The sequence below is a fragment of the Gadus chalcogrammus genome, chromosome 4 (assembly GCF_026213295.1).
Source record: "Gadus chalcogrammus isolate NIFS_2021 chromosome 4, NIFS_Gcha_1.0, whole genome shotgun sequence".
In the NCBI taxonomy this organism is placed as follows: domain Eukaryota; kingdom Metazoa; phylum Chordata; class Actinopteri; order Gadiformes; family Gadidae; genus Gadus; species Gadus chalcogrammus.
In genome coordinates, this window is record NC_079415.1 from 8,577,251 (window position 1) to 8,590,026 (window position 12,776).

The 12,776-nt window shown below is 44.8% G+C and overlaps 1 protein-coding gene across 5 annotated transcripts in view; it reads left to right on the forward strand.

Moving 5' to 3' along the window:
- Positions 1 to 12,776, forward strand: part of hook3 (hook microtubule-tethering protein 3) — a 30,072-nt gene that overhangs the window by 890 nt on the left and 16,406 nt on the right. For 3 of the 5 annotated variants that reach the window (XM_056587920.1, XM_056587918.1, XM_056587919.1), the window contains exons 2-9: positions 5,275 to 5,360; positions 5,751 to 5,823; positions 7,213 to 7,263; positions 8,154 to 8,286; positions 9,194 to 9,261; positions 9,470 to 9,532; positions 9,775 to 9,858; positions 12,364 to 12,527. In XM_056587920.1, coding sequence (XP_056443895.1) covers positions 5,275 to 5,360; positions 5,751 to 5,823; positions 7,213 to 7,263; positions 8,154 to 8,286; positions 9,194 to 9,261; positions 9,470 to 9,532; positions 9,775 to 9,858; positions 12,364 to 12,527 — 722 coding nt within the window. Of the gene's footprint in view, positions 1 to 5,274; positions 5,361 to 5,750; positions 5,824 to 7,212; positions 7,264 to 8,153; positions 8,287 to 9,193; positions 9,262 to 9,469; positions 9,533 to 9,774; positions 9,859 to 10,365; positions 10,429 to 12,363; positions 12,528 to 12,776 lie in introns of all 5 variants that reach the window. The other 2 variants (XM_056587917.1, XM_056587916.1) reach the window with 1 other exon arrangement.

Genomic DNA, 12,776 nt, shown 5'->3' on the forward strand with positions numbered 1-12,776 from the left:
CACTGGCCTGTAGTTTAAGAAGTCCTATGCTAGATACCATCATCATATGGTTTTCATTACTCGACAGCACTCTACTCAAGTCAAAATTATTTCCAAATAGTCCATATATTAGTCTGCATGAGGAGTTTTGCTTTCAGCATTTACAATTGAGACTTGTTGTCAAACGATGTGTGTGAACATTTTACATCAGATCTTGACTGAAGGCTTTGCTCTTCATCGCTATTATACCAACCGCTAAGGAGCCGATCATCCAATGTTCCGGTGTATGCAGTTTTGTGGACATTGTTGGGCAGGAATATTACGTATATATATACCTGCGTTTTTCCTATACCTTTTTATATACCTTAGGGTTCTTACATAAACAGAGTAAACAACAGATGGTTTGTATTTGTCCTCTGATTATGCGTTCAGCAAAACCTAACGAGACACATTGAGCTACAGCACAACAGTGAGCACTTTGTCTTCAACAAAAAGATTGACATTTTGGTAGCTCGTGTTTACACTGGCCTATAGTTTAACGTCCTATGCTAGATACCATTATCATATGGTTCTCTACTTACTTAACAGCACTCTACTCAAATCAAAATTATTTCCAAATATAGTCCATATATTACTCTGCATGAGGAATCTTGCCTTCAGCGTTTACAATTGAGACTTATAGTCAAACTCTTGATGTGTACATTTGACATTAGATCTTGACTGATCCAAACACAAGCCCACAGCTAAAAATACAGATATGAGCGGGCAGGGATGCATATGACAACATTGTTATTCTGGTCTAACTACTGGTCTAACTGTAAGGCAAGAATGCTGGAGGATTCAATCACTTACACTCCTATATCCCCATAGAGACCCGCCACTTGCCAGTGTTTAACCCATTAAACTAAGGACATGGCCTTTAACTTACTCTCCTGGGTATAATCGTCATTATAATTGTGCAATCATCTTATAATGCAACATCAGGAGCTAGCCATTCTCCCCACTACAAGCCCTTCTCTTCACCAGATTAGTATATTTTATTTTGAATGTAAAACCTCGAACAGCTTGCAACGATGCAAAAGTGTTGTATATGGTTATGATTATCATAATCTCTATGGGGTCTCCTTTATGATTCACAATCAACTGTGAAGTCGCTGTTGTAAATGAATGTGCTTACACCTTGTTAACGCCCCTGTTGTCCCTACAAACACCCATTTGTCCATACATGGTCGTTGACCAAATGCCTGAAAATGCCATGAGAGCCTTCCCATCACCAACTGCATTTGGATGATGCCATGGTTGCCTATCAGTGTAATGGAATGGATGTGTTTCTGACCACATTTGTAGTTAATCTTGTGTATGTATTGACCAGACTCATGCTCAGGGCTGTGTTATCAGGCCCCTAGCCCACATCTTCAATACAGAAAAATGGAAATGATGAATGAACTGAATATGAAATAAAATTCAATCACTGGTCAGCCCGTTGGAGCCAATCCCACTTAACCTCTAAATTTTGTAAATGTTTCAGTATTCTGACATTGAAACTTGGAACCCCAAATTAAGTTGTATTCTTGTCTTGTTTATTGCTTAGTACGCCTATTACGTATTACTATCTCTGACCAACTATTCAGGAGAAAGAACTAATTTCTGTCTATTAAGACGTAGTCTCACAATTCAGTTTTTAGATTAATATATAAAGAGCTATGATATTTTTTTTCTTGTTTCGACCAATCATGTTGCTGGAGGCAGGGGATCTCTGAGCGCCTATTAGCGAACACAAACTTTAACTGGTCGTCAGTGTAATGTGTTTTGTTGTATGGTAATGGTGAGAGTAAAAGAGTCCTTTTGATGAAATTGTACTTAATCTGCTGAAGACTGTTGTTCAATGCCCAGGGATTACTATAATCACAATGAGGTGATTCACGATGACACAGTAGACTGGGATTAGCCTACTGTCTCTCCAGAAGGAGTTGTACCGACAAACTCAACCCAAGTCCCAATGGTCCAATCTGGGCTGCCAGAATAATGCCCTGGACTGAAATACTGAATGCTGTGCTGGATTTGGCACATATGGGTGCATAGTCCACAATGTGATGGAAGATTAAATCAGCAAAATACTTTGAGTCCCTCACCACTGCAGTAGTGTTGGCTGACCTGGTTCGTTGACCCCAACACAAAAACTGATACATATTAACCAAATACATCTTAAGACCAACACATGTGGACTAAAGTTTGGGTTTATGTGCTTTAGTCCTCCTTTTTCTCCCTCTTGCTGTCATTCTGTGTGTTCAATGTTGCAAGGGGGTACCTTGGTAATTGTTTTTGCCCAGCATGTGCTATTGTTTTGGTCACCCCCCCCCCTCCTCTCCCCCTTTGGCTCTGAGCCAGTGCTGTGCCCCTCACCAAAAGCAGGCGGACTGAAAGCTTAATAAAGAAATCTGGCATACTTGCAGATAGTGCCGGCCGGGCATGAACGGGAGAAAAGGCCTCCTTCATTCCTATACATGCTTTGGTTACAGATCACCCTTTGTTTTTCTGTCAGTACTAATTGGTGGCTTACGAATTGAGCAGCTAATCTAGTTCTGATGCAAAATCAAATTTAGATCTTGCATTCATTCCAAGATGCTTGTATGTTTCTGCTCGAGGGATGTTGTTCAAAGCCTGGAGGAAATTACAATGTCTGTGCAATTTTCTTAGCTTTCATGTGGTCTATGAATTGTTATAGGTAAAAGCAGATATTTGAAATATCTAGGGATTCTAAAAAGTGTACATCTTCTGCAGTGTTTTAAACATTTGCAAATCATTCAATGTTTACCAACCGACAACTGATGTATGTGATGTATGATTTGAACAATAATTGTGACCTCAGATCGTTTGAGCTGCTAGGTCACAAAAAGGTGAGCGAAGCTAAGCCTTGCTAGAACATCATGTGTGTAAACACACAAAGCTCTCTTCATTTGGGGGGCCGGGGTGGCCCTTGTTGTTGCCCCTATGAACAACTAGCATGTTCGTAAGGAAAATAGCCTGGCTGTAGGGAACTTTACAATAGGAGATGATAATAAAAAAAGGATGGTTTTTTTTCCGACAAAAGGTATTTCATTTCATTTTAGCAAACAGATGTAATGCATAGTGAAGGCCAAATGATTCAACCCAACTGCTCACACAATTAATTTTAACAGTAAGAGATGCAATACAGTACGCCCAATGTGTGGAACATGGCAGCACTAGCCTTTGTTGCTGGTATGATCACACTGGAATGTCAACCCTCTCGCGCTAAGTCGAGTGTCAGAACACTGTGTCAAATGTCTTGCCTTCTTGTTTACTGACCCTTGTTCACACACACACGCACACGCACACGCACACGGACACGGAGAGAGAGAGAAAGATAGAGATAAACAATTTGTTGTTGAGATTAAGTCGGTTTCTAAAGACCCTTGGCATCAACAACAATAGCAAAACGGATAACTCTATAACCGCACTGCACGTCCTGTTTGAACCAATGAAGTTAAGACTCTACAGTTCCCCTCCCTCTCTCATAAGAACAGCAGGTTGAAAGGTGCTTGACCCACATTTGTCATCCTGGAACGGACCTCCTCAAACTCCTGTTCCCTGGGTTGTTGCTTATGGTGGGGGGGATGTCCCATGTTTTGGCTAATGTCATCATCACGCACAGGATTGCACATCATGGATGCAATCTGATGTGGTTGGCATGAAATCGGATCCTATCGGTGTCTGACATTTTATCCGCTTCTTGCTGCAGGTTTGCAGGCTAAGCAACCCTCTCTGACACTCAATTCAGGACCTACTTGTTTGCAATAGTAAGGTGTTTTGCACACTGCACCAGCCAACACCAACACCCAACTACAGAATGTTGGCCAAAGTTGGCAGTTTCACAACTAGCAATCAACTGCAGTCAGCCCGATCTCACCGGACCACAGCCAGCCACCCATCCGTATGGGACGCTAGTCCGAGATTGGTCTTGCAGTTTCTTTTTAGTCTACTCAGGAAAAATGGTGGTGTGGTCAACCTCACAGTAGCAGCTGTTTCATCAGAAATGTGAGCCATGAAGGAACTGGAACGCCTGATCATGATTCAATTGGTGGCCTTCAATTTGTCTTATTTGCCTTAGTTTAATGGCATTCTAAAAAGACAATGGATTCTGTTATGTACAGCAAATACACTTGCCATTCATTTGTCTTGTAAAAATGTGTGATCTGTTATATTTTTAATTCCTTGTAGAATTCCCTTATTCCTTTCATAGCAGCATTGCCACTGATAGTACTGAGCAAAGCTACCAGACAGCTTTGTTGTCTGTGTTGTCTAGTATTGGTCGTGTTGATTACTCGTTATCTAGCTGCAACCACTTACTATTCTTTCACTATCTCAAGTTATTTTTAAGGGTTAACTTTTTTCTGTGTTCTCAGTGATTTGTTTAAAAAAAGAAGTGACATAGGCTAATCAGGAATTATTATGCACTTTTGCAGTCCTAGTGCCTTAAGGAACCTGCAGGGAATTGCAAAACCATGCAATAAGGAGGATTTTGAAGTCTGCACACCCACAGTCTCCGCCAGGCTTTCCCTTCCTGCTTGCATTTCCAACATTCCTTGTGCTCTCGCTCCCCTCCCTCTCTGACACGTGGACCTCTGCTTAGACAGCTGCTCCTTCTTCTGTCTGAGACCAGGCCGGTTCCTCTGAGACAAGGCCTCTCCGTCTGAGACAAGCCCTGTCAGTATACCGGGGAAGAGTCCTGTTAGTCTGCAGGGGACCAGTCATGTTAGTCGGCATCAGACCTGTAGGTCTGAAATCATGCCTGTCCGTCTGAGTCCAGGCCTGTCAGTCTACCGGAGACCAGGCATGTCAGTCTACCGGAGACCTGTCAGTCTGAAACCAGGCCTGCCAGTCGGCAGGAGACCTGTCAGTCTGAAACCAGGCCTGCCAGTCGGAAACCAGGCCTGCCAGTCGGAAACCAGGCCTGCCAGTCTGAAACCAGGCCTGCCAGTCTCCTGCCAGTCTGGAACCAGGCCTGTCAGTCTACAAGAGAGCAGGCCTGCCAGTCTGGAACCAGGCCTGGCAGTCTGGAACCAGGCCTGTCAGTCTGCAGGAGACCAGGAGGCAGAAGGGAACCATATAGCCTGCACCAACCTGGGTTCTCCTTTTTGAAATATGTCCCCCATCGTTATCTAAAAAGTCGCAATGTGTTAGACTAAGTCCCTCCCAGTAACTGGGCAAGAGATGCTGCGTGACTCCTACCGTAGTCTGTATCTTGTTCTCATGGTGAATGTTTTTTCCTTTTAGATCCAGACGTTTGGAGTGGAGGCCCCATGCAAGACGATAGAAGACCTGACCAGTGGCGTGGTCATGGCCCAGGCTCTCCAGAAAATGTACGAATTCTAAAATCTAAATGAAACCCGGCCATGACAATGGCCTCTCTCAAGACGAGAAACTGTGTCTAGAATATGGGGTTGTCTTGTGTTTCTTCTGACATCGGAGTACATTTTTATAGATTTTTTTTTATAGACCTTTCACCTCATCTTTGACATTATCCATTCATTCTTGCAAAAATCACAATTATAGTGGCTGCACATGCACGATTATGAGCATCCACCGGAAACAATTTACCATTTGTATCAGTTATTGTCTTACTTCCTGATGATCCTTTTGATGATTTAATTTGAATAGTTCCATATGGATCAAGTGTTTCTTCCATCTGTGGTCGTTGTCGTGCACTCTCCCTGGCCGTACTAATAGTTTTGACCCACTCCTTTTTCCAGAGACGGGTCATTTTTCAACGACGGCTGGATCACTAGGGTCAAGCCTGAGGTGGGGGACAACTGGAGGTTAAAGGTCAGTGTTGCTTCGTCTCACCTCTTCAATGTATTTCCATATTCACGGTACCTCCATCTCACTGTACCCAACCCATGTCTAGTAAGATAACGACTACATTTATTCATGTGTAAATTAGGGATGTGAAGAATGTGTCGACTCAACGGTCGATTCTCGACTCGTGCTCTAAACGACTCTAAAAATAGAAATCGATTAATCGTTTTTTTTTTTTTTTTTTACCCATTCCTGCAAAATAACCAATTAAAAATTATCAAAATACAATAAATCCTTCTCTTTTTTTTCAAATGGGAGACGTAGCTGTGTTGTTTTTCTAACGGTCACTTCTGTTCTGCCGCACCGCTACGTCTCCCAAGAGCGATCTCTTCCTTTGTCCTTTCATGACAATGGCATCTTCACTTAAAAGTCCGGTGTGGGATAGTTTCATGAAGATTGATGACAGAACAGTTCAGGGTAAATTATGCCTCATTTTGCGTACCATTCGTCCACAACCGTGATGTTGAATCACCTGGCAAGGAGGCATCCCAAGCCTTCCAGCCAGCAAGGCAGCATCGCAAACTTTACGGTGAGATCCTGTGATAGCCTCCGGGCTGAAAGAATCAGCGGGTTGCTAGCTAAGATGATAGCCGGAGATATGCTGCCCATGAGCGTAGTAGAGGGGACTGGGTTACGCAATCTGATTTAATTTCTCGAGCCAACCCACACAGTGCCATGTCGCCAAACGATGACTGTGAGGCTGGAGAAAATGTACTGCGAAGCAGCAGCCTCCCTCCGCGAGATCCTGTCCTCAGCTGACAAAGTTGCCATCACCACTGATGCCTGGACAGCTTTGACGACTGAGTCGTACGTGAATTTTCGTTTACAAATATTTATTTAAAAACGAAAATATCTGTTTTAGTGGGTGTAGCCTCTGTTAAATTAAATGGTTTTATGTCCGACTTAAACAATTTCGTTGCAAAGAGGAGGCGCGCATCATCAACTGCCGTTCCTAATTAAAACAACGCCGACACATTTTGCCTATTGGGAATTTACAGGTTCACAATCCTGCTCTTTGATATTTTGTTTATCATCATTTTTATATCAACTTAACTTCATAAAAAAAATGCATTATTGGTGTGCTCCTGATAGCAACCTTTGAAATAGGACGGGTGGGCCAACTGGGCCGCTGTCTTAAAGGAATGCGCAGATCCTTTGAGCTCTGCAACTGCTGCAGCCGCGGGCCGAAAAAAAGAGAAGAAATCGATCGATTTTTCGATTTATGCCTCCTACACGTCGACTCACAGAAAACGAGTCGTTTAACATCCCTAGTGTAAATCAAAGGTATGATTTATTTATTTTTCTCTTATTGTGTTGTTAACAGTTGTGTTTGTGTCTTTTTCCTTGTGTTTTCAGATCAGCAATCTCAAGAAAGTCCTTAAAGGTATCCTTGATTACAACCAAGAGGTGAGGAAACGCCTTATGAATAATGTATAAAATAGCTGTTACTGGTATCTTTATTGTATGTTTTCGTATTCCTTTGCTAACTGATTCAAAGCATGGAGGTTGGAGCTGTGTATGTTGTGGGTTATTTCAGTCGTGGTTACTACCTGGAAGACCTATTTTGAAATGCAGGCCATGAAGAGGTCTCAAGTTAGGGGCGTCAGGGAATGGGGTCAAAAGCACAGGTTCCACACATCAATCCCCACACACTATTGCCGTGCCCTCTCCCAGCATCATCCCTCTGAGTGTACAGACTTGATCCTTGCTCCCTATTGTACGAGTAAATCACTGACTTGTGTTTGTGTAATCTCTGGGCCTTTGGAGTCCCCATGTCGGGGTGTAATGCTGGCTGCTCGGGGCTTTGGCATCGGTGGACCCGGGAAGCTCTCCTTGAAGTGCAGGAATGTTGAGCTCCATTACAATCCGCTTAGCTTTACTCAAGGCCACGAAACAGCGGTGTCCAGTGGGAGCTGTGGAAACCATGAGCTCCAAGAGTCTCTAAGCACTATTGAATACGAATTAAAGTGCATCTTTTAAAAGGGGACATATTATGCCACCAGGTGTGAGTGTGATTAGCCGTTACAAGCCGTATCGAAAATCTGCCAAATCTGCTAATCACACTCACACCTGGTGGTATAATATGTCCCCTTTAAGGCCCTACATACATGTTTGTAGTAGCGTTTCTCGGAGACCATCTTTCACCAAGTTACCGTACACGACGCGTCTAAGGGCTCGTGGCTGAATGCAGAACATCAGTAAACGTTTCCAATGAGGCCCTAATGAGGTGCGCTATTAAATGGATGGGGCTCATTAAAGCGTAACGACCCCCCCCCCCCCCTCTCTCTCTCTCTCAGGTGCTCGGCCAGCAGATTAACGACTTCAACCTGCCAGACGTCAACCTCATCGGGGAGCACTCGGACGGCCCCGAGCTCGGCAGGATGCTGCAGCTCATCCTGGGCTGTGCCGTCAGCTGTGAGCAGAAGCAAGGTGTGTGTGTGTGTGTACATGTTTCGATGTTGCGTGGGTACATGTAGATGTGGTGTGTGTGTGTGTGTTTACATGTTTGAATGTTGTGTGTTTGTGTGTACATGTTTGGTTGTTGTGTGTGTTTGTGTGTACATGTTTGAATGTTGTGTGTGTACGTGTTCCTGTACATGTTTGGATGTTGTGTGTTGTGGCAACCCCGATCGTCGGCGGCTGAGATTTCCAAAGGAGACGGACCAAACAACGGTCTTTTATTTCGTATAACCACTCGTGCAGAAAAAGGGTAACGAAGGAGTCAACTCAGGTTCTTCCTGGTCTGGGAAAAAGGACACCGCGCCGGGTCTGGTCCTGCTGCGGGGGGCGGGGTCTCGATCCCCGGCGTCTTCGGCGGCTTAGTCCTGGGGGGAAGCGTAATTGCGTTAGCGGGGGTTCGGGTAATCTCCACCTACTGCGTCTTTCCCACTCGGTCGCGTTCCACCGACTGGTGTCCCACGCGGTCGTTGAGTACCCTCCGCCGTCTTGCTCCGCCGGGTGCTCCGCATCGCCGTGATTGCGCGGGTGCGCTCGATGCGCGCTCCCGCGTCGCTGCGCCGAGCGGCACATATCTCCCCCTGACTACCTGCCCGCGGAGAGGGCGCTGGCGGGGCTCGAACTCCTCCGTTGGATCGGGGTTGCCACAGTGTGTACGTGTTCCTGTACATGTTTGGATGTTGTGTGTACATGTTTGGAGGTTGTGTGTGTACGTGTTGTGTGTACGTGTTTCTGTACATGTTTGGATGTTGTGTGGGTACATGTTCTGATGATGTGTGACCATTTGTATCCGTTGGGCGGAATGTGGGATGTCTGTCTCTGATCAGATGTACTTGGGTCTGTTAAAATGCACTGATTATCTTTATCCGTTTCTTCTCAGAATACATCCAGGCCATCATGATGATGGAGGAGTCGGTGCAGCACGTCGTCATGACGGCCATCCAAGAGGTAGAGCCCCTGCAGCCGGTTGGCTAGAATGTACTGACCCTGAGTAGCACAGCTGGCTTAGGGTAGCCCAAGCTAATTGACAGGCAGGGGGTTTGTCCAATCAAATGTGGATTGGGAGTGAACCTTTTCTTACTCAACTGTGAAACAGAACTAATTGGTGACGAAAGTTTGCCTAAGGTCTAATCCCTTTCCCTCATTCCCTGTCTAGCTTATGAGCAAGGAGACTCCAGTGACGGGAGGTAACGACTCCTATGTGGAACTAGACAGACAGGTATGGACATTTCCTTAATTTTCTTTTTCAACCATACTCTGTAAAGTATGTCTGCTGAATTGTATATTTAGTTTTGACCTTATTTATACGTCTTTAAATATTTCCGTTATTATATTTTCAAGACTAAAAGGACTTGACTTTACGTGAAAAGGGCTGTCTCTCTGATTGGTTGTCTGACATTGACAGAGGAAGTGGAGATATGAGCTGTATATTCAGGAAGTGTCGCCTTGGTTACCTTACAGCTGAAGAAGACGGCGGAGGAGCTCAATGAAGCTCTCGCCACCAAGGATGAGATCGGTCAGAGGTGCCGAGAGTTGGACATGCAGGTCTGTACGGAGATCCTTTCCACCCCTGCCATCCTGTATCGGTCACATATAGGAGGTTTGACCATCAAAGCGTGTGTTCTTAAAGGGCCAGTATTTTAACACCAGGTGTGATGTCGTTAGCCAGTTGATTAACCCAGATGTATACCATTGAATGATCAGCCTACCAGCCTACCAATGATTTTAGATGCCTTTTTTTTTTTAAATGCGTATCAACTTCACACCCGGTGGTAAAGTAGGGGTCCGTTATTTTATTTAACTCGTACTCTGCCGGCTTTTAGGACAAGTTTTTGACGATTGTTCTAATGAAAGTAGATGCTTGGCTGTATAGTCTGTTTTTTTAATTAATAACACAGTATTAATGATGACTTAAAACCTAGATTTGTCTTGAATTGATCAGGTCTAAACCTTCCTCCTTCTTAACCCTGGTCTTAAAGCGTTCCATAAGAACCTAATCTATTTTCCCCACCTTATGCCTGACGTGTCACTGCTGTGTGCCTTACTTTAAAGGCCCTCCATGTCCAAGAAGAGCGAGATAGACTGAGGTTAGACTTTAATGAACTAGAAGAGAGGGTAAATCCACACTTTTCTTTCATTCTCCCTTCTCATCCATGGTGTGTGCAGTGTCTAACAGCCCTGGATCCGCCCCGCCTGCTTGCCGTAGCTCCCCATTTTGGAATCTAGGATTCCCTTTGACTCCCCCACTTTTTGAAGTTCTGCGTGTTCATGTGTGTACATTCTTTGCACCTGCGTGTGTGCACGTGTGTGCCTAATGTGTGTGCGCACCAAGCGGTTGCATTGCCGTGTGGGCGTGTCAAGTCTCACCCCTCGACTAATAACTTCCTCTGTTGTCAACCCTTGATGTTTTTTTCTATGTATGGTCATGTGACCAGGGTGGACAGGAAGGGGATGAGCTTTATATTTGGGACCAGAGATGCTCCAAAAGGGAGTCATTTTCAGGGCACACCGGGCAAAATCAAGAAAAACAAAATTCAGTTTGCAAACAATTGAAACCTGATGATTTTGGATTAGGTCTTAATTCTTAGGTTTTTGATTTTTCACGTTTGCATCAGTGTTTCAATGTTTCCATTTATTTGTTATGCATCTTTAGCTGGTCTTTTTCGTAGTGGAGAATATAAAACTGTACCATACCGTAATTTGCATTATGGGACATGTAGTCTTATTTTTATTTTTTTTCAAAAATCTTTTATTTCACTCATGTTAAATACCTTTTTATAGGTTTAATTAAAATGTAATAATAATAAGGGGTAATGCTTTCCCTGCTTAGCTGCATATATTTAACAAATAGATGCTTTCCCACAGGCACGAAGCCGTTCTTGTAGAATCCATCCTTTGTACAATACCAAGTGTCTACTTCACTGATGGTTTTTATCATTCAAATCAGAAACCTTTAAATTACAAAACAAGTAGGGCAGAAAACTCTACATATTATACTCTTAACCCTTGAGCTGGCTGACGGTAGATGTTTTTTTTTTTTATTCGATCTGCAGTAGTCACCACTTTGGCAACAGCCATCAAGTTGCTGCTTGGCTGCTTTGCGCGGCAGTTCCCACCCTGCCTATCACATAATAAGGCCTCGTAAAGCTGCATGTAGCCCTGTTGGCGTTGTCCCACTTTTGTTTGTTTGTTCTGTTCTTTAAACGAGGGAATAGCAGCTATTTTTAATATCTGTAACCAATGCATTTTATTGTGTAGCACAGGAAAGCTATATATAACTTGAGCTCTATTATTTTTATCATTTCAAAGATGGCATATCAAAAGCGAACCGCTAAATCCCTTTCCCATTATCTTCTGTCCGGCTTTTCAATTCTTTCCCACACTGTGACGATTTGTATTAATCCTCCTCCACCATCTTGTTTTTTCCTTGCTTATTCTGTTTTGGTTTCATCCATGGGCCCAACTCCCTTCCTCCCTCCCATTACCTGTCTTTCCCGTTTTCTCAAACTTTCCACACCGCCCCCCATCTGTTTTGCTGTGCAATTCCCATACACCCCCTCTTTCTACACTACGCTCCCTTTTTTCATGTAATTTTTTTTTTTTTTACACCTCCTCCTTCCTCCCCACCCCTGCTCCTCCATCTATCCCACGCCGCCTCCTCCTCCTCCTCCTCTTCCTGCTCCTCCACCCATCCCATGCCTCTCCTCTCCACCCCTGCTCCTCCATCTATCCCACGCCTCCTCCTCCCACTCCTCCAACTCCTCCTCTTCTTCCTCCAACTCCTCCTCCTCCCACTCCTCCTCCTCCTCCTCCTCCTCTTCCTGCTCCTCCACCCATCCCATGCCTCTCCTCTCCACCCCTGCTCCTCCATCTATCCCACGCCTCCTCCTCCCACTCCTCCTCCAACTCCTCCTCTTCTTCCTCCTCCTCCTCCTCCTCCTCCTCCTCCTCCTCCAACTCCTCCTCCTCCTCCCACTCCTCCTCCTCCTCCTCTTCCTGCTCCTCCACCCATCCCATGCCTCTCCTCTCCACCCCTGCTCCACCTCTCAGGTGACCGCTCTGCAGGAGGAGAAGGGCAGCCTGCTGGCGGAGAACCAGCTGCTGATGGAGAGGCTGAACCACTCTGACTCCATAGAGGACGTCAACAGCCCCGCCGGCCGACGACACCTGCAGCTGCAGACGCAACTGGAGCAGCTGCAGGAGGAGACCTTCAGGCAAGACCTGGTCGCACACTAGCTCCAATATCAATCAATCAATTATCGGAAATCCTGGATTAACAATCTATAGTGTGGTGGCAAACGAGTTGAACTCTGGGTGGACGGGGCATTTCGCTTTCGGTTGCTTCATAATTGTTTCGCCCAGTTGGCTGGAGGTGGGATCTGTAAGTGTGTAATTGGGGAACAGAAACTCAGCCAGCTGTAGTCAATTATCTTGAAAGGCTGGAAATCAACACTGTATACTGG